Genomic DNA, 27,177 nt, shown 5'->3' with positions numbered 1-27,177 from the left:
ATCCTATTTGAGATGATTTCTACATTATAAATAAACGATTCCAACATAATTTCATGTCCATAGAACCTATTGTTTGAAAATGAAAAATTTTTATTATTAACGCCCCCGCAATCCCTTTTGGGGTTGTAATTCTAAAAAATCCATTCTTAGCTGAACTTGACACCATACGCGAAGATTCCCACCTAATTTGAAATCTGTAGAAGTTACAGTTTGGAAATTAAATTTTTAGATTCTAACACCTACCTTCGCAATCCCTATCGGAAGTAGGATTTTTTGAAATCCGTTTTTAGATGACCTCTACTTGACAACTAAAAGGTTTCTACCAAATTTACAGCTTTTAGAAGCTATAGCTTGAAAATTAAAAATCTGAATTGTTAACACCTACCCCCGCAATTTATATTGGGAGTAGGTTGTCATAAAATCCGCTCTCAGATCATTCTTACATCACATGCAGAGGATTCTTACCAAATTTGGAGCTTAAAGGAGCTACAGCTCGGAAATTTCAAATTTTCATTGTTAACACCCACCCTGGCAACCTTCTGTGGCGTGAGTTATCATAAAATTTGTTCATAAATTATTTTTCCATCACTTGTAGAAGATTCCTACCAAATTTGGAGTCTGTAGAAGCTATAGTTTGAAAATTAAAAATTTTCATCGTTAATACCCACCCCCGCAATACCCTGGGGGTGATCTATCATCAAATTCGTTCATAGACTATTTCGACATCTCTTACAGAAGATTCATACCAAATTTGGAGTCTATAGGAGTTATAGTTTAAAAACGGAAATTTCTTATTGTTAACGCCCCCGCAAACCCGTTTGGAGGAGGAATTTTTTAAAATCCGCTCTTAGCTGGCCTCTACATGGCAAAAAATAATATTCTTACCAAATTTCAAGTCTACACCTTATAGTTTCACAGATATCGTGATGAGTCACTATATACTTAAAAAATCTCTTATATACATATCGCGTTCCGGATGCCATAAGGGCATATAAAAAAATTTTTTTCGGAAATCGACGTATTTTCGTCCGAAATATGCAGAAATGCAAAAAAAAATTTTATACGCCCTTATGGCTCCGGGGACCCATCTCGGATGCCATAAGGGCGTATAATAAAAATTCTGTTTTTTTTTCCAAGTCCAAAAAAATTTTTAGTTTAAAGAAAAATTTTTTTTTACATTTCTGCAAGTTTCATTCAAAAATACGTTGATTTCCAAACCATTCCGTTACGAAAAATAAATTCAATTATTAACCTAAGAGCCATTTTCAAAATTAAAATATTGTTAAGACTTAGTTAAGATTCCTTAGTCCCGTAGTGAGGGTTCGGGCAACAGCGAAAGAGCTCAAAGAGGACGGTTTGAACCTTGGGCAGGGGGGGGGGTCCGGGCGACCACCCAAGGTCAAATCTAGAGTCTTAGAGCGTGAGGGTCCGGTAGACAGCGCGATTTTGTTAGAAACTGAAGTATAGACGCTCCATATGTGGGTACTGTCAGGATTAAGAAAATTTTGATATTTTATAAGAGTGTGTGTGTGAGATAATATTTGATTATATTAAAAGTTAGTGGAATAAATTTAAAATTTATATTTAAAAGAATTGCAATTATTTTTGTCAACCTAATTATAATTTTTCTCAACCTTTTGATATCTCTCTTACTTGGACCGCTTCTGGAAACCGTGATAAAAATTCCAGTGGCGCACTTAAATTTTAAAATTAAAAAAAGGGATGACCATGTAGCAGGAATCAATCCGTTACACGCTGAATTAAAATGATTGATATTAGCACTACATTTTGAGGAGGTAGGACTACTTCATCGGAAATTGTCTGTTCGCGTTGGATTTTTTTTCAAATTTTTGATAATTGCAAATGTTTCCGAGATATTTGCAAAAAACAAACTCCGTTTTTTTTTTTTTAACTAATTCGTTTATAACTTATTATCTAACTGTTTGCGAGAGATGAAACAAACCGTAAAACATATCTGCATAAAATTCGCATCCAATGACACTTCGATCGTAATTTTGAATGCGGTATTTGATTTAGTCATAGTTTTCGCTTTTGTTGAGTAGACTAGAAGAGTTAAAAATTTATAAACATCAAAAAACCACGCTTTCTTGATTTTTTTTTTTTTTTTTAGATTAAATATCTCAGAAACAAATCAATCAATTTTGACGAACTTCTTGTGAAAAATATTCTGATTAGACCTGATATGGCCTGATATGGACCGTTCATATTAGACCTGATATGGAAATCGGCTACAACAGACTTGACATGGCCTGATCAGGGCTGATTTGGCCATATCGAGATGTAGACGAACCTGAACAATAAATAAGATTTGTCATTTCTGATTTTATTATGTTGTTTAGAAGATATAAATGGCACTAATTTGTATTTAATAAAAAATTTATTTTAGTTGTTTGTACAACTTTATTCAAAAACAAATACACTCTGTAACAGAGCACAAAAATCCCACTCTTTTTAGAACTTAACGCTTTCTTTTTTTTTTCTTTTTCTTTCTTTTTGGTAGCTTTCATAGAAATCTAACTTTTAAATTTGTCTTCATGACAGAACTTTCGAAAAATTTTGCTATTTTCTGACTCACCTCAACTCATTTCTGATATGGAGATATCTCACGGCCGGAAATGTCTAAACAAAGCTTCTGTTAAATGTGTGTGGATGATACACGCAGCTTGTCACGACGATAGTGTCTACAACGGGTCCTTACCAATGCTTTACCATAATTTTTTTGCAGATAGATAGAAAGGTTAAGTTCAAAGATAGGCTTAATTGGTCTATATTAGTTCCGAAATGACAGCAATTTTTAATTTTTAAATTAACGAAATTTCATATTTTTTCGGTTTTTTCCCTGAATAACTTTTAAATACAATAATTTATCAAATTTCTGTAAGTTGCGTCTCTAAGCTATTCAAATAAGCTTTAGTTAGAGTACTATAACGTTTGTGCAGACTTAAAATTACGCCCTATTTCACTAAGCCTATTATAAAATTTGATATTGCACTAATCTAGGTGCAAGGGAATCGGTGAAAATGATAGGAATATTTGACTTAATCAGTGCTGTAATTTTATTTGGATCGGAAATCTACTTCCATTTCAGCTGGCGAATTATATGGCGCTTTTTCTTCTTTCAATTGCTTTACTTCTTAAATCTATATGACATGCTGAAGGTTATCGCCATTTCGCGTTCGGTCACAATCATTAAATAATAAAAATTTAATTAATTAATTTTACCAAAATTTAAGTAATTGGTCTAAGCAAAATTTAAGTACTCGTTAGTTTAACCAAAATTGATGAATTCATTTAACAAAATTTAAGAAAGGTTTCAACCAAAGTTTAACCAAAATTTAAGTAATTTATTTAACCGTTTAAGAATTAATTTAACCGAATATTAAGAAGTAATGAACAAAGTGTTTAAGAACAAAATTTGATAAACTAATTAGAATAAAGTTCGAATAAAAGTCAGGTTAAAATTAAGAACAAATTGAAGAACAAGTCAGAAATAAAATGCAAATTATTATATAATGATACCAGGACTTATTTCGGGTTATTAATTAAACACGTAGGCAGGATCTGGATTAATCTTACTACACGGAAAAAAAAATTATATGAAAAATTACAATAGTAATATCGTAATCCAGGACTATACTTTTAGTATCTTGATTTTTACGATGCTGCCATCTACAGAATACAATTTGAATTATTGAAAATTACGATCTTATTTAGTACATTTTTTTTTCTGTAAGAGCAAGTGAATAAGGACGCATACTATATGTTTTAATAAAAGAAAGTCTAGTAGTTTGCGGCGCCACCACCAAAAGATGACCAATTACTGTATGGAGTAGGGTGGGTCAAAAAAATCGAATAATTTATTTTTGACTTTATACTCTGAAAAATAGGTTCGTAGACACCTAAAAAGAATTCTCTCCAAGTATAAGCTCTTAATTATAACGGGAAGGTCCTCCGCTTTGCGGGTTTCTATTTTTTTCGAATAATCAGATAAAAAAATTTATATCTCGCTTCCAACTGCTTGGAAAAATATTCCGTGGCATAGATTTTGTGAGAAATTGAATGCTTTACAAAAAAGGTCTCTTATGACTTTTTCAAAAACTCAACCGATTAAAAGATATTCATAGTTGAAGTTTGGCTATTTTAAGGAAAATATTCGTTTTTATTATGAATTTTATAAGTCGATGAAAAAAAATTATTTCGGATTGCGAAACTCATGATTTTGTAGGAAATTTACTGCTCTACAAAAATGGTTTATTGATTAAGTGAAGCCGTTACGAGATATTCATCGTCAAACATTAACGAATATCAATATTTCCAGTTTTTGATCAATAATTCGATAAATTTTAATTTAAACTATGAGTTTCAGGAAAATTTACATAAATTTGAGTTTCGATTGATAAAGAAATGTTATAAACAATTTTTTTAATATTGTTTTCAGTCTTGAGCTTGTTTGATTGCATTAAAACAAGAAATTAGAGCATTTTTTTCGACATATAGCCAATGATTAGTTTAATTTGAAGTGAATGACATATTTCTTTGTCAAATTTAATATGAAAAGTATTGAATCAAGTGAGAAACAACCAGTATTTAACTTTTTTATAGATAAATTTTTTATTGAATTATCAATTGCAATATAATTGTCTATATTTTTAACATAACAGTACGCTATTACTATAAATAATTTCTTTTATTACAATTTGGGAATGTTTTTGATGTTCTTTGACAACTTGCAATAAGTACTGGAATTGTTCTTCATTTTTGTCAAGCATTGATTATATTCACTGACTAATGCAACAGCTCGCTCTGCTGAATCATTGACAACTTTTAGTTGTTGAAAGTATTCTTTATTTTCGAGATAACTCTCATTAGTAGGCCATAATTCAACATCGACATCAAGAAAGTCATACGGTAGATCGAAGATTTTGAAAAGATTTAATGACTTTTTAGACACAAAGTCACTCAGAGTTCTCTGCGCCAATGAATTCAAATCTTTTTAGCAATTACAAATCTTTTAGCTTTAGAATCTGTACCTTCACGAGTATTAACAGCTTCAACAATACTTTTTTTACTTCTAATGGAACGCCATCGTCAAACAGTGATAAAATGGCAAGTTCATCGCTCAAATACCATAAGTGCGAAATCATTTTTTCACACGTAGCTGAAGAAATCAAAGGATTGATATTTTTGTACTCCAATAAATTTTTCATAAACTGCAAGTCATGATAAGCAGCAGTTGTTGCAGAAGTTGATGAAAACCAAGCTTTTAAATACAATGTGACTATAAAAATACAGAAATGACGAAGACCATGCAATTCTTTCTGAGAGAGTTTGAATTCATCTCTGAATAGATACATTTTCAAACTATAAATGGCCTTAGCCATCCATCTAGCATGATGAACAGCACCAGGACGTTTGAAAGAAATCTTTTCTTGAGGCATTTCTCCAAGGAAAATCAATGATAATTCCAATAATTCTTTATCTAACTTATTATAACATTTTTTTATCGATCGAAACTCAAATTTATGTAAATTTTCCTGAAACTCATAGTTTAAATTAAAATTTATCGAATTATTGATCAAAAACTGGAAATATTGATATTCGTTAATGTTTGACGATGAATATCTCGTAACGGCTTCACTTAATCAAAAATCATAAGAGACCATTTTTGTAGAGCAGTAAATTTCCTACAAAATCATGAGTTCCGCAATCCGAAATAATTTTTTTCATCGACTTATAAAATTCATAATAAAAACGAATATTTTCCTTAAAATAGCCAAACTTCAACTATGAATATCTTTTAATCGGTTGAGTTTTTGAAAAAGTCATAAGAGACCTTTTTGTAAAGCATTCAATTTCTCACAAAATCTATGCCACGGAATATTTTTCCAAGCAGTTGGAAGCGAGATATAAATTTTTTTATCTGATTATTCGAAAAAATTAGAAACCCGCAAAGCGGAGGACCTTCCCGTTATAATTAAGAGCTTATACTTGGAGAGAATTCTTTTTAGGTGTCTACGAACCTATTTTTCAGAGTATAAAGTCAAAAATAAATTATTCGATTTTTTTGACCCACCCTAGTATGGAGGGTCTTATTATGTGACTGAACATAAAATTTAGATATGCCTCTGATAGCGTGAGGGGATAAACCTTGGACTTGTGGCGGAGAGGTCTCCGGGTTCGATTCCTCGGTGATGCAGAATTTTTTTTTTCGGTAACCTAAGCTTCTTTTTAATTTAAGTGATAGAAATTTACGATATTCCATCGTAAAAATTACGATGTTTGAGTTTAGGTCCGGCATTACAATATTCTGTACTAAAAATTACGATGTTTTTACCGTAATTTTTCATACAGTTTTCTTTCCGTGTAGGAATGATTTCAGTTTGTTAATTCATGATTTCGGTGTCACGTGAAAAGTTTGATCTCTGGTAATTGAGTTTGAGTAAAATCAGTTAATTTTGTGTCAATTAAAATCATGGAAATAATTTCAGTAAAATGTTTTAGTAAAATCATCAGAAGTAAAAATTAGTTAAAATCAACATAAATAATTTGGAACGAATTTTGACTGTGTAGAATAAAACAAAAGTAAAATTACAATCAGAAAATAATTTTAAAATTAATTGTTAAATTCATTTAGATAAAAGTAAAAAATAAATTAGTTGTAAATTTCACTTAAAGAAAAATTCGACAAAAGTTTGGGAGAGGGTCCGCCATCTTGTCTCGAGCTAAAACGCTGAGTAAAGGACACACAAGATCGAGACTAAAAATCTCAAGGCGTTATAAAGTGAAATATAATCCCCAAAATTAAAATAAAATAAATTCTAAGATTCAAATAACACAAAAGTAAAATAAAGTAATTTAGTAAAAATAAAATAAACTCAGTTATTCAGAGACAAATAAAATAATTTCGTTAAAATTAAATAAAATAAAATCAATTGTCAATTTCTTAATTCGGAGATTAAAATTGAATAAATCAATTAGTTAACTCTGACTAAATAATTTGGACAAAATTAAAACAATTAAAGTAAATAAAATAAAATTACAAAATTCGGCAAAATGAAATTCGAAGAAAACAATTAATAAAATGAAGCTAAACTAATTTTAAGGAAATTAATTAAAGTAATTTAGTAGAATCATATTATAAAATATGGCGAAATAAAATCGACAAAGGGAAAATAAATTTGTAAGATACAAGGGCGTAACGAATATTTCGTCGACAGATTATAAAGACCTCTGTCGTCAGATTTTAATCTATTAATACGATACGAAGACTTCTTGGTATTAAATATTTATTGTCGTATTATTAAGACCACGGCAGTAAATTAGTTAAGAATTTTAATAAGGAAATTAATCGCGTTAGGAATTTGGATTGGGAATGAATGGAAAATTGATTCAAGAGAAAATTTGGTAATTGAAATTTAATTTGGATTTAGAAAATTTACTAATCAGATTTAATTTGAAAAATAAAAGTAAATAATAATCTTAGAAAAGTAATTAACAAAGTATGGAAATTTTAATTAGTGTGTTTCAATGATAATAATTACATTGTGGGTGCGTGTGGAAAATTAGAAAATTATGAAAATTAGGAACTATCAAACTGTGAAATATGGAAAATTATGAAATATGGAAAATTGTGAAATATGGAAAATTATGGAAATATGGAAAATGGTGGAAAATAATTAGAAACCGCGGTATGGTCGCTCCATAAGAGGGTATCGTCGGGAATAAGTAACTATGATAGAAACCGCGGTATGGTCGCTCCATAAGAGGGTACCGTCGGGAATAAATAACTATGATAGGAAACCGTCGTCCAAACGGGAATAGGATTTAGTATTAAGTGTTAATTAATTGTAAGGGGAATATTATTGTAATGGGGTTGGTTAAATAAAATTTCTTATAAAATGAATTTCTTTGATAATTTCTGTTTCCTTCCCAGCAATCTCTCACGACCCTGCAGAACATACTCCATGCTCTGGTCCAGTTTCTGGATACTGTGTCTAAAAATCCAGTGGCGCCCTAAATAAATTAAGGGGTGACCAAAGAGAACGAGTGGACTTTGTCAAAAGAGTCTCATTCCGTTTCAACTTAAAATTAATATTAAGGGCCCAAACTTTCAGGAAATTTTTTTTTGGGTACATGCAACAAAGTTTCACGATGAGACCGAAAAACAAAAAAAAAATAGTTAAAAAAAAGCACCCTAGTATATAGCATTTTGTTATAAAAATAATTATTTACTTTAAATATACTTTATTGAGTGAAATTTTTCTTAATAAAATTAAAAATAAGAATTTCTTAATTAATTTTTAATTATTGATGTAAAAATTTCTAAACTATTTAATTTTTTTCTTTGAATAAAAATATAGTTTACTGAAAAAGTCTAGAGTTATTTCTCAGCGTTTGAATTTGAGTAGGTGCGCGCGCGTGCTGCGCATGCGTAATACAGCTTTTAACGGCAAGCAATATGACGGATCAATAAAAACATTACCTAGCGGAGAATGTTAATTAACTTTTAAATAATTAAAGATTTATAGCACGTAGGAATCTACTGATTGACTTTTTTTATCCATTGGTCTTAACTATATACTACTACGAAGGATTTACTCATCTGTGTATTGCAGTTGATCATATATTTGCTTAAAACTACAATTTTGACCGTTTTTTTACAAAAAAAATTAGGAAAACGGTTGATCCTGAAGGCCATACCTGCAACTTCCCACTTCTTTCGTAATTAAGCGCTCAAAATTGCGCTTATTACGTTTTTAAACTCGAAGAGCTCAAGAATATAATTTTCATGTAGTTTTGAGCTCTCTAAGCTCAAAAGTCTGATAGAAGTTTAATAAAACACTATTTTTTGAATTTTTAAACTGTTATAATTTTCGAATGAATCAACCGATTTTCACGCGGTTGGCGGCAATCGATGTAGTTTTTTAAGCTCTATAAAAAATTTAGAACAAAAAAATTGATCTGATAAAAAATTTCGAAGTTATTACAAAAAAACTCTTTTTTCGATTTTTTTCGACAACGATATCTCACGAACGCATCAACCGATTCTGACGTTTTTGGTGGCGATCGATGGGGGTTTTCAAGGTTAAACTGATTAGTTTTTGAGATCGATCGGTTCAGCCAATTCGGAGATATTTAAAAAAAAATGAAAAAGAAAACAACTTTTTTTTTCACTTTTTTCGCAGTTTCTCAAAATCTACCGGTCCGAATTGGTTCTATCTCTCAGGAAATCTAAGTGTAGCGAAGCTCTTTCGAATGCCACCAACCGCGATGAAATCGGTCAAGTCGTTCAAAAGTTACGAGAGGTTTACACACACACACACACACACACACACACACACGCACGCACGCACGCACGCGCGCGCTTTTTGCAAAACGGGGTAAAAACAATAACTTCCCGATTTTTCGAAAATCATTGATTTTCTTAGCGAAAAGTTAAAAATATATTCGCAGTGAACTTTTTTGTTGGATTTTTTTGGATGTCGTAGTCTTAGCATATTTTGGATCATTTTCTGAAAGAAATTTCTTTTTAGCGATTTTTACGAAGTAAGATCTTTATTTCGACTGGACTAAAATACTATTTAAGAAATACCATCAAACTGTATATTGATTAAAATTAGAAAGTACTGAAACGAAATTTGCAAATTAATAAACGGGTAGCACACTTTAAATAATAAAAGTTCTAGTTGTGAATAAAATTAAACTTACCGATAAATTCTGAGCCTTTATTTTCATGCATAATTATTTTGCAATTATTATTCCGATGAACCTTAAAGCCCAAGCAACGAAAACGTTCATCTGTTTTGTACAATACACCAGTTTTATGAGGATTTAGGTAAGGCTGACCACTGAATGGATTGATAAAATCAGCCCAGTATCCAAAAATTTTCAGTTTAGTACAAATATCAGAAGCAGCAAGGAGAAACTGTAATAGAAACAATTGTAATTATCAAAGTGAAGAACAATTTTGGTGTCAACAATTAACATTCTAAATAATTCATCTGTAACATATTCGCATAATAAATAATTCTTATTGTAATTTTATTTTTTATTTAATTTATTTTTTATCAATAAGTTGATACATGGTTAATAGAAGTATGCTTATAACGGCTTACAATGTTCATTAAGAAAATTGAAAGCTGATAAAGTAGTTAAATATACTTTATTAATTAATCTATTAGTTATTTTTATACTTCCAATTTATTGTAATGTATAAAATGTAGTATTTAATGGAAGATAATAAAATAAAAATATTAAAATGGATTGTATCAGGGTAGATATACCCTGAATAGATAAGTCACCGGATATCGATAATTATTCAACGCAGCATTGGCTCGTCTCGATCTTCGGGCCTAGAGAGTAGGTATGAGGGAGTATATAGTTTAGTAAAAGTTAGTTACGTTAGTTCAGTTAGTTCAGTCGAGTTAGTTATCAGTAAGATCGAGACTATTGAGATTATTGTTAAGTTGTTACAGTGTGAGTGTGTGAGTGAAAATATTGTTATTAATATTAAGTCGCGATATTGTTAACTTGCTATTGTTAATAAATATTAACCAATTTGTTAGTTAATTATTTATTAATTCAACAGCACCTTCCTCCACTCTCTCTAACCCCAAGATAAGCTCTCTGCTCTGGACCGGTCCCAGAAACCGTGATAATAACCCTGGTGGTGCCCTGATTGATTAAATTGGTTTTTGTTTCATTTTATAGTTTATTATAATTGATTAAGGGGCCAATTGTGCAGCTATCACCACTGTTACAGGATAGTTAAAAATATATAATTTATACTTTTTAAAATTGTTATGATTTTGCCATCTAAATTTTTAAATGATTGATTAAATATCCCAAAATAAATAACGATAAATACGCGACAAACTACATTGCAATTTTCATCTGTTCGATTTGGATCGGTAAAAAATTTAGAAAAGAAACCATTGATTCTTGCTTTTTCTTACAAATAATTAGATGACAAAAAATAATAAAATAATAAAAAACAAATACTTGCTTAAATTACTGGTATTACTAATACAACCAATATTTATTTTTATTTTTGTTACTATTCTTATGATGAAATTTTATCAAGCATCTACATCAGCGAATTTGGCTGCCAAAACTAAAGCAAAAATTTCAATATCAAATGTATATGGTTACTTTATTATTATTAGAAATATATCTACTCTATGTAAAAATATTGTTGGGAAATCAACTTATCAGATTTATTTTTTAAAGATTATTTTTTAAGTTCAAAAAAATACTATGGTTAATTGAAATATAACTTTTCAAACAGTTTCATTTAAGTAGAAAAACTAAAGTTTTTTATATGGTTCGACTATTAAAGTACCTTCGCGACAGTCCGGATAAAAAATTTTGGCTCACTGTCCATGTTATACGTATTGACGGAACTAAAGTTGTAGGTTGTTTTTTTAACGTTACTGTCGACTACTATATTTTTTTTTACCCCGACAAAGTTTTTTTAACTTTGTCAACTACTATATTCTCTATACATATACACACACACTACGGTTTCAATGACTAGCGGCTGTTTTTCGTACTCCTCCTAAAAATAATCCTCTAAAAGTAAAATGTATTTTAATGAATCTCGAAAATTACGCGGTAAATAATTTTCATTTTTAACTTCCCGCTGAAAATCTCAGATTTTCAAAAATCGGGAAGTTATTGTTTTCACCCCGTTTTGCAAAAATCAAGTTTTCATCAGATCTCGACGTTTGAAGGTCACAGGAAGCTTCCCTGACTACCTCCGCGATGTTGTCACTATGTCGCGCGCGCGTGTGTGTGTGTGTGTGTGTGTGACTATGCAACTCGTTTATAACTTTTGAATGACTGAATCGATCGGAACGAACTAAACGGTGTTCTAAAGAGTTCCCTCAAACTTATATTTCCTGAGAATTTGAACCGATTCGGACCGATAGATTTTAAGAAATCTTGAAAAATCTCAAAAAAAATAAGAAAAAAATCATTTTTGAAAGTGGTTTTTTTGAAATATCTTTTAAACGGCTCTATCGATCAACTTCAAAAACTAATCCGCCCTTAAGCTTGAAAAACCACGCCGATCGTCACTAATCCGGTCAAAATCGGTTCATTCGTTCGAGAGATATCGTGAACGAAAGAAAATCGAAAAAAGTGTTTTTTTGACATAACTTCGTTATTTCTTCTCGGATCGTTTTTGATGATATAGAATAATTTTGAGAGCTTCAAAAATTGCGTCAATCACCGCTAAAAACGTAGAAATCGGTTGATTAGTTCGAAAGACATCGTCAATAAAAGATTTGAAAACAAGTGTTTTTTTAACATAACTCCGACATTTTTTGGAATAACTTTTAAACGGCTGCACTGATCGATTTCAAAAACTAATCAGCTATTAGCATGAAAATATTGCGTCGATCGCCGTCGAGCCGGTCAAAATTGGTCAATCAGACTTTTAAGCTCGAAGAGCTCAAAATAACACATGAATTGTATTTTTGAGCTCGAAGAGCTCAAAAACATCATTAGTGCAGTTTTATGCACCTAGGAATGAAATTAGCGGGAAGTTGAACGGATGGCCTTCAGGGTCTACCGTATTCCTAATTTTTTTTTAATTGTTCGAAATATCATATTCTTCAATCTACTAGTTTTTCGACAGAGTGGTGAAATTCCTTCGATGAAAAAATTAAAAATACTGTCATTTTCCCACGCTTCTCCTATGTTACATATACAAAAAATGTCATTTTCAATTGCAGTTATCTCAAGTTAGGTACGGTAAATCATCTTTAAATTTTAACAGCATATGTATTATGCATTTAACCTATCTATCTTCTATCTTCTATATAAATAAAAATAAAATGCCGCATGTATGTCCACGCATCACTTGAGAACGGCTGGACCGATTGAGCTAAATTTTTAGTAGATTTCATAGAAATCTAACTATTGCATTGGTTCTCATGACGGAACTTTTGAAAAATTTTGCTATATTTCGACTCAGCTCGTCAAGCGGATTCAGAAAATGCATATGGTTCAAAAGTTTATATATGTATGTATTTTTATATATATATATATATTGTAACATTTCGGCTCCCGGAACCATGACGGGCGGCGTTTTAATCATCTTGTCCTTCGTGACGATCACAGGCGGTATTTGAACGGCAATCGGCGGTGATTTCGGCATCGGCGATCGTTTCTTACTTCTTCGGGTCGGGTTCGGCGTACGTGGCGGTTCGGTTTGGTCGGATTTTCGTAGTAATTGGCGAATCTTTGCCAATGCCGAAAATATTTCCAGTAAATCTTCATCACTGAGCCCATATGTCACCCTACATTCATCCAGGTGGCATAACAAGGCATCTAGCTTCGGCGCATCGGGTCCAGAGAACTCCACGTTCCATCTGGGTGCGCGTTTGTACTGATCGGTCGGTTCAGGAGCTTCATTAACCGGCAACTCTTTCGGTCCAGCAGGCTCTCGTATCTCGGGCTCTGCCGTCGGTTCATCAGTTACTTGCGGTACGTGGTTCGTAGTCGGGTCGGCAATTGGCATGGCCGGCACAATCGGCGGACTTCGGAGTGTCCATGGACTCGGAATCGGTCGCGTGAGTCCGTGCGGTAAACCAGTCGAGGTTCGTGGACTCGTTGCGGTCGGGGAGTACGTCGTAGTACTCGTCGGGGCGGCATTAATCGTCAACAGACCGGTTACCATCGTGGTCACGGTCGTCGTGGTCGTCATCGTGGTTGTATTCACGATTTTCACGGGTATTACGGGCGTCACGTCGCGACTCGTAACTGGAGCGCCTCCGTACGACAAGCGTGGCGCTAGTTGGTCGACTTCGGTCCATTCTACCCAGGGATTAGCAATTCGTCCGATTGCTCTGCGTAGACGGTCACTTAGGACGTCTGGTGTACCCTCGGGATTGGCGTTAAGCGTGATAAGTGTCTTTTTCATTTGAAGCGGCGGGATCGCAGCGATACCGTCCCACAGCTTTTGGGCATGGTGCTTCTCACTGACACCTAGTCGCGGTGATAGCAGCTTCGAATCCAGCTCCACCCGTTCCGCGGTGGAGGATCCGAATCTCGATCCGAATGACGACGACAAACTCCAATCATCGGTCGACATTATCGCTACTTTAACGAAATAACTACGAATCTACTCGAATCGTTCAAATAATCCTACAATCGAATCAGCGAACGCGTCGGAATTCCTTCAATTAACGTGCCCCACGTTGGGCGCCAAAATTTATAATGGCCGATTGGCTCGGGATACGTCGATGGGCCAACAGGTCCAAGATAATTGGCGTATTTGTTCGTCGTGGTCGGTTATTGGGCGCCAGGAACAATTCAGGATGTTCCAATCCTCGACAACCTAAATCAGGAACAACGTAATGGTAAACTAGCTCTACTCAGGGCGGCGGGTTACTAAAGAAAGAAATGAAAAAGAAATTCTGAAACAAATAACAATTTATTAAAAAAAATTAGTATCGGATCGGCGAAATAATCAGTTCAAAATAAGTCGACATAAAAACATAACAATCGTGATCAATTCGAATAGTAATCGTAAAACAAAATCAAAATACTAAACGTAAACCAATCAAAATAATAATCGGGTGAATAAGTCAAATAATACTCAATTTAGCCATCAAATCAATAATTCAAATACTATTCAACAATAATCCAGTGAAATATTCAACTAATACTCAATTAATAATCAAGTTAGTAATTCAAACCCTTTCAAATAATAATCAAGTAATATTCAAACAATATTCAAATAATAATCGCGTTAATTATTTAAATAATACTAAAAATAATAATCCAGTGAACAACTCACATGATGTTCAAATAATAATCAAATCAAATATTTACTTAATATCCAAATAACAATCAGTTAACAATTCAAATAATAATCAATAACAAAATCAACGTATTACTCGTAGACAACATCAAAATAATATTCGTATCAATAACAACCAAAACGTACTTAAAATAATCGCTCAGCAGAATTATTATTTCTAAAATAATATTTCGTCAATTCCAACTAACTAAACATGTCTCGGCGACATGACTCATCGATTAAACAATTCACAATCGGATCAAACAATTCTATCTTCGACGACGAAACAGAAGAAGCGATAATCCGCTTAAGAATGCGACGCTCAAGCGATACGAGTATAGCAACGCGAGCTCGAGAACGAAACGGAATATAAAACTCAATAACAAAACTTTCACACTGCACTATTTTACAGGGAAAACGGTACTCTAGGTACCTCGTGGGACGTCGTCTACGGGGTAGTGCTGGTTGTTCACCGAGCAACTCACCAACTGAACTTCTCAGTTACAAACACAATCAACAATACTCGTGTCCCACGAGTTATCTATCCTGACGCAAGCCACTTACCCTGGTATCCTCGTCGAGGGCTGGTGGTCCAGGTCCAGGTAGTCGAACAGTCGTCGTATCGGGTCGTGTCGTGCCTCGGCGAAGGCTTGGTCAGATCGCGTCGAATAAATTTAATTATGACCAGCACTCGGTCAGCGATTATAACAATTCTTCCACAAATAATTGCGTCCACAGTTTACACAACAGTTTCAAATTTAACGAACAATTCGAAATTCAATCAAACAATCAATTAGCAATAAACAGCGTTAATACTCGGCGTATTAATTAACAAACAAATCAGCGATACAATAAGCGAATAAGTGTTTTGAGCTAGGCTCCAAAACGCGTGCGATTCCGACCAAGGCAGTATCCCGAAGCCCGTTTTCCCAAACTAATGGTCGGCTTCTTCTTCTTCTCTTTGTCCCGTTCTTCGTTACTCTATTGACGGTCTCGGGCCCAAAGATGGCGGCAGTGACGATGCTCGACGATGCTCTCGATGATCTTCTCGAGCTCGTGGCATGCGTCAGGGACAGTTTAGACTTAAAATTAACTTACAATTAAATCTTAAATCTAAATTCAAATTGTCGCGCTCTCGAGCTGCGGACTTCTGAATACTGTTTCAGTATCCGGCGAGGGCGACACGGTCGCGGCGAATCAACAACAACAACGAAATTTTCCAAATTAAAATTAATCAAAATTAAACAAGGGGAATGAAATTCCCCATGTTACAATACATATATATATATATATATATATATATATATATATATATATATATATATATATTTATTCAATTTGTGTAAATTGGATCTGAAAGCTTATGTGATAAACTTTAGTTTGCATACTTATTCATTTTTCTAAATTAAATAGTTTAGGGATGACAGCAATTAAGACATTTTTGAAAATCGCAAAAATTTTCACTCTTACCGTATTTTCGTGTAATAACAATTGAACACGTTATCCTCTCGAGTTCCTGTAAATTACATCTGAAAGCTTATTAAGCAATCTTATTTTGCATATTTACATATTTTTTTAGATTAAATAGTTTATAAATGACAGAAATTTGAATTCTTCTAATTCCTCAAAATTTGGAACTTTCACTGTTTCATCGCGAAATGACTTCTGAATGTGATGATTTGTAAAATTTTTGTAAATTGCACCTCAAAGCTCATTAAATAAACTTTAATTTCCATACCTCACTATCAGTCTAGACCAAAAATTTCCTACTCTCTCAGATAGATTTATTGAAATTTCACTTTTGCATTTGTTTTGATGTCATTGTTTTATTGTAACAGAAGTTATATATTATGACCAATATTATACTGTAAAAAATTTGTCTTTGTTATTTAAAAAATCTACTCCCATTTTGGCTGCCGAATAGTCTTTTTTTAATTTATTGTAACTTTTTTTTTAAATTGTATATACAACGAATTCTGAAGCTATTAGTCAACAATATTAATCTTTTTATGCAATATAGTATTCAATATTTTTTGTCATTCCATCTTTAGCTCAAACAAACAAACTGGATGGTTTGCCCATTCGAGAGCATGCCACGTATGATTGTCCTCGTGAAAAACATGACGTGCTCAAATCTAAGCCACAAACAGACATTGTTTGGCCTTGAGACTTATTAATAGTGATTGCAAATGCCAATCTAATGGGGAATTAAATGCGTTTCAATTGAATTGACACATCTGTGAGTATAATAGGGATTCGTCGAAGTAATATACCTTCACCCCGGCATTTGCCATTTAAAATAATGGTTTCGATGTTCACTAATTTTTTAACGGCTAATCGCGTGCCATTGCACAGCCGTAGTGGGTTCAAATTACGAAGCAAAATAATCTAAGCTCCAAATATGAGTCCTAAATTATACGGTGGTATGCCTGGTAAATCCAATGAGTTTAAAAACTCTGTTGGAAAATGTGCAGTTTCAATGGCATCGTAAACTGCATCAACGGATCTATATGTCACCAAGTTACCTGGCAATAACTGTTGTATCTTAAGATTCAATTCCTTGACGTTCACATTTTTTGCTGCTAAAATCGCCTTCTCTGTCAACTACTTATGATAAATGTATTGTGTGTGTACATCGGAAAATATTAGGTTAATGAGGGCATCTCGGAAGGTTCTGGGTTCGAGTCCCAGTCCAAGCTATCCGAATTTTTTATCGCATATTCTACAGGCTCTTATTCATCAGAAGGTCCTTTCCAATTTCTTTCACAATCCCTTCCTCTCAATTATCATACGACGTAAATGTTGGAACGCATCACGTAATAATTACCGTAACTCCTGTTCTTTCCTGCTTCACGGAATTATTTAATTTTAATTTTAAAAATGTGGATCATAAATATATTAAATATTATAAATGTTCGATCATCACAAAGATACAGTATTACTGTATTATTAATGTTGGATCATAACAAAGACACAGTAATACTGTACCTTTAATATTTATGAAAAATTTGATTAAATTAATTATATATTTAAAAACTTTATTCTTTTTCTTAAATAACTATTAAACAAATTTATAATTTTGTTTTAATGTTTACTTATTATTATGCTCCTCCCAAGCGGAATTGGCAAAACGAAACCCTATTGATCAGCTATTGACCGGAGTTAGAAAATATAAAATTATATTAAAAAATAGGGGTTGATTGTAGAAGGGTGAAAATTGAGAGTAATATGAATTTTTTTTATTCTAAGTCATGACAAAATAAAAATAAATTACTTGCCAGCAAAATTAAAATTCATAATAAATAAATAAAAAATAGGGGTCGACTGTAAAGGAGTGAAAAATTAAGAGTGATAGAAAATTATTTATTCTAAGTCATGAAAAAATGAAAAAAAAATTCTTGCAAAAAAAATTAAATTTTTTAATTAACTAATAAAAAATAAGAGTTGATTGTAGAGGGGTGAAAATTTAGAATTGTATGTATTTTTGTATACTGTATCATAAAAAAATAAAAACTAAAAATTTTGTCTAAAAATTAAAAAAAAATTTAGGGGTGGACTACCCTTAACATTTAGGGGGATGAAAAATAGATGTTGGCCGATTCTCAGACCTACTCAATATGCTCACAAAATTTCATGAGAATCGGTCAAGTCGTTTTGAAGGAGTATGGGAACGAAAATTGTAACACAAGAATTTTATATATAAGATAAGACCACGCGTTGCTCGATGTTTGTCCGCGATGGACTTCTAAACTAATTAACCGATTTTAGTTATTTTTTCTTTTAAATGTGTGTTTTGTTCCAACTTGAGAGATAGGATAGTTTTCATATCAATTCATGGTCGCAATATTTATTAATTAACAATAAAATGATTACTTATGTTGATTATTGTTATTAATTGTAAGTTTCATAAGCCTGAAACAGATGACGCCTTACAGTTAACAGTACTGCCTGACATAAATATATCATAGATGGCGGTACGTTTTAATTCAAATTTTCTCAGTGTTGTGCACGTTTTCTAAATCACTCAGCCACAGCAACGCGTTGCCGAGTCGCTAGTATATACATATATATATATATATATATATATATATATATATATATATATATATATATATATATATATTAGGGTGGGTCAAAAAAATCGAATAATTTATTTTTGATTTTATACTCTGAAAAATAGGTTCGTAGACACCTAAAAAGAATTCTCTCCAAGTATAAGCTCTTAATTATAACGGGAAGGTCCTCCGCTTTGCGGGTTTCTAATTTTTTCGAATAATCAGATAAAAAAATTTATATCTCGCTTCCAACTGCTTGGAAAAATATTCCGTGGCATAGATTTTGTGAGAAATTGAATGCTTTACAAAAAGGTCTCTTATGACTTTTTCAAAAACTCAACCGATTAAAAGATATTCATAGTTGAAGTTTGGCTATTTTAAGGAAAATATTCGTTTTTATTATGAATTTTATAAGTCGATGAAAAAAATTATTTCGGATTGCGGAACTCATGATTTTGTAGGAAATTTACTGCTCTACAAAAATGGTCTCTTATGATTTTTTGATTAAGTGAAGCCGTTACGAGATATTCATCGTCAAACATTAACGAATATCAATATTTCCAGTTTTTGATCAATAATTCGATAAATTTTAATTTAAACTATGAGTTTCAGGAAAATTTACATAAATTTGAGTTTCGATCGATAAAAAAATGTTATAATAAGTTAGATAAAGAATTATTGGAATTATCATTGATTTTCCTTGGAGAAATGCCTCAAGAAAAGATTTCTTTCAAACGTCCTGGTGCTGTTCATCATGCTAGATGGATGGCTAAGGCCATTTATAGTTTGAAAATGTATCTATTCAGAGATGAATTCAAACTCTCTCAGAAAGAATTGCATGGTCTTCGTCATTTCTGTATTTTTATAGTCACATTGTATTTAAAAGCTTGGTTTTCATCAACTTCTGCAACAACTGCTGCTTATCATGACTTGCAGTTTATGAAAAATTTATTGGAGTACAAACATATCAATCCTTTGATTTCTTCAGCTACGTGTGAAAAAATGATTTCGCACTTATGGTATTTGAGCGATGAACTTGCCATTTTATCACTGTTTGACGATGGCGTTCCATTAGAAGTAAAAAAGTATTGTTGAAGCTGTTAATACTCGTGAAGGTACAGATTCTAAAGCTAAAAGATTTGTAATTGCTAAAAAGATTTGAATTCATTGGCGCAGAGAACTCTGAGTGACTTTGTGTCTAAAAAGTCATTAAATCTTTTCAAAATCTTCGATCTACCGTATGACTTTCTTGATGTCGATGTTGAATTATGGCCTACTAATGAGAGTTATCTCGAAAATAAAGAATACTTTCAACAACTAAAAGTTGTCAATGATTCAGCAGAGCGAGCTGTTGCATTAGTCAGTGAATATAATCAATGCTTGACAAAAATGAAGAACAATTCCAGTACTTATTGCAAGTTGTCAAAGAACATCAAAAACATTCCCAAATTGTAATAAAAGAAATTATTTATAGTAATAGCGTACTGTTATGTTAAAAATATAGACAATTATATTGCAATTGATAATTCAATAAAAAATTTATCTATAAAAAAGTTAAATACTGGTTGTTTCTTACTTGATTCAATACTTTTCATATTAAATTTGACAAAGAAATATGTCATTCACTTCAAATTAAACTAATCATTGGCTATATGTCGAAAAAAATGCTCTAATTTCTTGTTTTAATGCAATCAAACAAGCTCAAGACTGAAAACAATATTAAAAAAATTGTTTATAACATTTCTTTATCGATCGAAACTCAAATTTATGTAAATTTTCCTGAAACTCATAGTTTAAATTAAAATTTATCGAATTATTGATCAAAAACTGGAAATATTGATATTCGTTAATGTTTGACGATGAATATCTCGTAACGGCTTCACTTAATCAAAAAATCATAAGAGACCATTTTTGTAGAGCAGTAAATTTCCTACAAAATCATGAGTTCCGCAATCCGAAATAATTTTTTTCATCGACTTATAAAATTCATAATAAAAACGAATATTTTCCTTAAAATAGCCAAACTTCAACTATGAATATCTTTTAATCGGTTGAGTTTTTGAAAAAGTCATAAGAGACCTTTTTGTAAAGCATTCAATTTCTCACAAAATCTATGCCACGGAATATTTTTCCAAGCAGTTGGAAGCGAGATATAAATTTTTTTATCTGATTATTCGAAAAAATTAGAAACCCGCAAAGCGGAGGACCTTCCCGTTATAATTAAGAGCTTATACTTGGAGAGAATTCTTTTTAGGTGTCTACGAACCTATTTTTCAGAGTATAAAGACAAAAATAAATTATTCGATTTTTTTACCCACCTAATATATATATATATATATATATATATATATATATATATATATATATATATATATATATATATATATATATATATATATATATATATATAAACAAAAAAAATTTACTTTCGGTAAAGTTCAGGCCAATTCGTGTGTTTTTATAAGTATACAGCTGTTCAGGTGCGTACAGATGGGAAGACTTCGATCATATGTATTTCAATGAGCTTGATTGCCAGTGACTTAGATCCCGATTACCCAGATTCTGATAACCCAGAATCCGATTACCCAAAGTATCAATGATATTGAATTCCTCTGAGGTGGAGTTCCGATTACCTAGAATCCCGATTACATGGAATTTTATTGCCTCGAAATTTTATTAGATATAATTCCGATTAAACTGAAATCCGATTGCCTATAATTCTGATAACTTATAATCCCTATAGCATATATTTCTTTTACCGTGATAAAAAAAATTTTTTTTGATAGATGGCGCGAAATGCAACACAACTTGCATTTTATTTTAAAATTTAAGATTGTTTTCATAAAGCGACAATATAACCAGATATATGTTCAATCAATTTATATTTATGATGATTAGTAGTGTAATGTTATGACAGGTTATAAACATCTGGTAAGGTTACAAATGTAATTAAAATAATTAAAAAATAAATAATTAACTCTGAGAAAATAATTTACTGTTGTAAATTGATGACTAATGAATGGGTAAGAGTTAATTTTAAATACGTAATTGATAAATTATTAATAAACAGTATTTGCAGAAGCTGGATTGTTCTCTGGTAAAGATTTACTCTTAACATAAAATCAACAGTAAATTATGTCTCTATCATTTTCAATTTTACTTTTAAATTCACAACTCCAATTTACGTATAACTAAATCCTTGAAAATATCTCCTATAAATTGTACCCGTCAGATATATCATACAATTTAGCTCCTTAGGATTAAATTTTAAATATTAAACCCGTCAAGTATTACTATTTACTGATGACTTTTTACTGTCAATGATGATAACTATACAAGTAGCAACTGAAACATCTTGATCCAGGGATCCAATATCCACATCAACGAAATTCAATCTTGAAGTTAGATCTCAGAGACACATAATTTACTGTTGATTTTATGTTAAGAGTAAATCTTTACCAGAGAACAATCCAGCTTCTGCAAATACTGTTTATTAATAATTTTTTCAATTACGTATTTAAAATTAACTCTTACCCATTCATTAGTCATCAATTTACAACAGTAAATTATTTTCTCAGAGTTAATTATTTATTTTTTAATTATTTTAATTACATTTGTAACCTTACCAGATGTTTATAACCTATCATAACATTACACTACTAATCATCATAAATATAAATTGATTGAACATATATCTGGTTATATTGTCGCTTTATGAAAACAATCTTAAATTTTAAAATAAAATGCAAGTTGTGTTGCATTTCGCGCCATCTATCAAAAAAAATTTTTTTTATCACGGTAAAAGAAATATATGCTATAGGGATTATAAGTTATCAGAATTATAGGCAATCGGATTTCAGTTTAATCGGAATTATATCTAATAAAATTTCGAGGCAATAAAATTCCATGTAATCGGGATTCTAGGTAATCGGAACTCCACCTCAGAGGAATTCAATATCATTGATACTTTGGGTAATCGGATTCTGGGTTATCAGAATCTAGGTAATCGGGATCTAAGTCACTGGCAATCTAGCTCATTGAAATACATATGATCGAAGTCTTCCCGTACAGATTAAGCGTGAGCAAATTTCTCATCACAAGAGTAAAGATTACCGGAAATTTCACGTGAGTGCTAACGGGTTAAGCGCGAGCGTAGGTATGCTCTACTCTCGCCTAAAAATGAAAAAAATGGGTTTCGTCAGAGTTTAATTTAAATAAATAATAATATAGTGGTTAAAGTCGGGCGGCCTTCATACCACAATAAAAAAAACATCGATGGTCAATCCACAGATTCGGTAGAATCTGGCGCCAAGTTCCGTTCAAAAATTCCGTTGTAAGCGGAGCGCCAGACTACCGACTGTGTTTACTGTAAGCAGAATGGTATTTCGAGGTTGCAAAATTTTATTTAATTATATGGTACTCCTTTTTCCAAAATGATATATCATAAAAGTAAGTCATACTCTATTTTACTGATATTAATTAATTATAATCAATTATAACATTTAATTCACATAAAATTATTAAATTTTATCAGCACAAACTATAGTAAGCCCAGAAATTTCGATCCTGACTTTTTTTTCATAGAGAAAAGTCACGGCCACAGACTAGATAAAATAAAAATATGTAGTAATCTTACTATAGATACGCAACTACACTGAAAAAAGTTAATTCACAGCTTGCATCTACAACCACCAGAGTGCACTGGAATTATTTCTACATAAACTGTAGATTCAACGGGATAGCTCACTGAAGTTAGAACTCCAAATTTTTTCTTTTAATTTTTGATTTTTTTTTTCTATCACGTTTTCAGCTTTTCGTTTGTTCTTTATTATTCACTCTCAACATTTGATCGTTCTCCATTTATTTATTTTAAAAAGAATTTATTAATAATGTACCTTTAAGTTAGCCCCCCTGTCGCATCCTTTAATATTTTGGTAGCAATTTGGGTCATTAAGCCTCTATTTTTGATTGTTCATGTATATTTAACATTTGTTCCTACTTCACATTTTTTATTTGCTGTTTCATTAACATTTTTAATTAGCTGTATGTATGCATTCTAAATATTTGCACTGCGCATGCGTCAACTTTACGTATATAGACTTTTAGCGCGGTCTTTTGAAAATTATAGTGACAAGCACATCTCATGTGTAAAAAATTAAAAAATTTACGAGTGTAATTTTTTAGGAATTACTATTTAATTAATTCAAATAATTAAAAAAATTGTTAGACGTCAGCCAATATCAATGTCATTAAGTAAATAAATAAATAACTAATAAATATTCATTTCATTCTAAATTTTTTAAAAATATCGAGAGAATTGTTAATCAATGCATGTACATTTTTTTTTTATTTTCATCAATTCTATTTTCATGAATACTACGAACTATTAAAAAAAAAAAAAAAAAAAAAAAAATCCATAACAATTAACAAAAATTTCAATACTTTATTAAAATAAAACTTATTATAAAATTATTAAAAACTACACGTTGCCCTTTTCTCCTGTGACCTCTATAATTGAAATTACAAGAAAAATACACTTACTCTAATCACTGTGCTGGTCAATATAATTTTCAAAAGTCCGCGCTGAAAGTCTAAACGTAAAGTTGACGCATGCGCAGTGCAAATATTTAGAATACAAATATTCAGCTTATTAAAAATGTTAATTAAACAAGAAATAAACAATTTGAAGTTGGAACAAAGGTTTTTGTACTTGAACAATCATAATCAGAGGTTATTCCCATTGGATAGTGTACCATTCTATGATTTTGTGGTCGTTGCCGATAGGTTGCATTGTTATCCAATCAAGTGGATTTCAAATAATTGTAATCTTTAGGTGAAAAGTCTTACAATTATGCGCATGGTGTATTGTGTCATTTATTTACAACAATGTCATAATAACAATAACACTAATAATAAAAATTGTGAGACTGAAATTAATTATATCGGTAATACCAAGTTGAGGTTAAAAATATCATTATCATTATTATTACTGAATGAATTATTGTTATTACTAGAAATTCAAATTGCGCGCATACGCGCGCCTTAATTTCGACCAATAAGGAATCGGGGACCATATTTTTTCGATATTTCGATACTAACCAACTTCAACTCAGTCATGAATTTTATATTATAGTAATTAAAATAATGTGTATTAGTGTATTAAATCCAAATCAACAACTTTTTTAATTCAAAAAAATGTTAAAATTTTTACTGTATATAAATAAAAATGTAAAATCCCTATTAATAAGATAGTTAATCGCTTTTAACCGCGGAGTTTACGCAAATCAGTCACGTTAAGTTTTTTAATGCTACTAGCTACTATGAGAGAAACAGAATTTCAATTTTTTTATTAGGATTTGATTATCAAAATTAACGAATAAACAACCTATCATATTAGAATAGCTTTGCCTGCATTAATTTATTCATTTATGAATTTTCAATTTTCCGCGGGAAAAATTTAATTTTGAAATTAAGAATGTTAAAATACTTTATAAATACAAAATTTCTAGAACAAACTATCAAACAACTTCATATGTGGATGGTTTTCAAACCTATTCTTTCTATTGAAATTCATTTATTAACTAGACTAAATACACAACAGGCTAAAGATTGTTTGAGTTTTACTTTCTTCCTTCAGGCCAGCAATTCAAGATTTAGGCAATTCTCATTGGATAGTGTACACATTCTACGACTTTGTAGTCGTTGCCTGTAGGTGGCATTGTTATTCAATCGAGCGGATTTCAAATAATTGTAATTTTTAGGCCATAGGTATTACAATTATGCGTATGATGCATTGTCCCCTTTATTAACAATAATTTCATTGTAACAATAACAATAATAATCATTATAAAAATGAAATTTATTATATCGGTAATGATAAATTGATGTTAAAAGTATCATTATCATTGTTTATCATTACCAAAATAATTATTGTTATTGTTAAATTAATGTGTAGTAGAGCATTAAATCTAGATTAACAACTTTTTTAATTCAAAAAAATGTTAAACTTTAACTATATATAAATAAAAAATTTAAAATCCCCATTGATAAGCTAGTTAATTGATTGAAACCGAAGAGTTTACACGGGTCAGTCACGTTAAGTTTTTTAATGCTACTAGCTACTATGAGAGAAACAGAATTTTAATTTTTTTGTTAGGATTTGATTTTCAAAATTAACGAACAAATAACCTTTTATATTTCTTGGTATTTTTTTGTATTTAACTTTTTTTTGTATAGAATGAAAATTATTGTAACGAGTCTTATTTTTTTTTGCAAAATGCAGATGTTATTGAGATGAGTTTTATGAACGTGGACTTGGCGCAATTTTTAACAGTGAAACTGTTTTTGTTCGGATTTTATGAACAATAAACAACTGGTCAAACCCACAATTCAGATAAAAATGAATTTTTCAGAAAAAATCCTGTAAAATTCATGTAACACTCTTTTTGTAATCTCCATAACTTTTGAAAAACAAAACTAATTCTTTTAAATTTTATTTCAATATGTCCGTAAATTCATTGTGACAAACGGATTAGAAAACCACAACTCTATTACTATTCGTTTGATTATGAAATAATAAAATGTGTACTGTCGAAGCTAAAATATTTACATCTCAGGCTGCCGTACAATCGCCATCATTAATGCCTTATTTGTTAAAATAATAATTATGATAATTATAATAATTATCATTAATATTATTATTATTATGACAAATTATTTTATAATCAATTAAATTTCAATGTTACTCAATGTTGAGAATATTCTAAATTGCAGTGGATAAAAAATCACTGTGCCCGGGCTTGCGCGCGCCACCACCTCCGTTTCCATAGTTTTTTTACCGACCGTGTAATAAAACGTAAACAAATAATTTTTTTTTATTTCATTAATTTTTTACGCGAATATAATAAACTGCAGGGGGTTCATTTTTATTCATTCAGATTCAGAATTTTTCGCCCTTTAATTCAGTTATAATATTAATAGGGCTTTACATTAATACAAATAAGATATTTGAAGAAAATATACCGTGTCTCAGCGACCCGAGTGTTATTTTTTCATTTATTTAATCTACGAATTTTTTTGCATAAAATGAAACAATAAAATTCCACTAGCAAATTACTTCCCACAACGGTTAAGAGTAAAATCAGTGGACTATAGTGAAAACCTGCTTCTTTTATCGGAGCATGCTAGATGGCGTTACCAAAGTTTCCATTCTATCCCCGGGAATTTAAAAAATTTATAAATAACATGAGTGCTTGAGGCATGCACATTTGAATTTTCCAAACTTTTTTACTA

At 31.1% G+C, this 27,177-nt stretch overlaps 1 protein-coding gene across 1 annotated transcript in view; it reads right to left on the bottom strand.

The window, feature by feature from the left end:
* LOC141528598 (methylmalonic aciduria and homocystinuria type D homolog, mitochondrial) overlaps positions 1 to 27,177 on the bottom strand; it is a 33,573-nt gene that overhangs the window by 4,930 nt on the left and 1,466 nt on the right. Inside the window, exon 3 of the mRNA XM_074244738.1 lies at positions 9,730 to 9,946. Coding sequence (XP_074100839.1) covers positions 9,730 to 9,946 — 217 coding nt within the window. The remainder of the gene's footprint in view (positions 1 to 9,729; positions 9,947 to 27,177) is intronic.

The sequence above is a fragment of the Cotesia typhae genome, unplaced genomic scaffold, assembly GCF_013202065.1.
Source record: "Cotesia typhae breed Kobodo isofemale line unplaced genomic scaffold, CoteBio_Ctyphae contig_44, whole genome shotgun sequence".
Taxonomy (NCBI): domain Eukaryota; kingdom Metazoa; phylum Arthropoda; class Insecta; order Hymenoptera; family Braconidae; genus Cotesia; species Cotesia typhae.
Note: the sequence above shows the minus strand (reverse complement) of the source record. Positions and strands in the feature narration are given on the sequence as shown.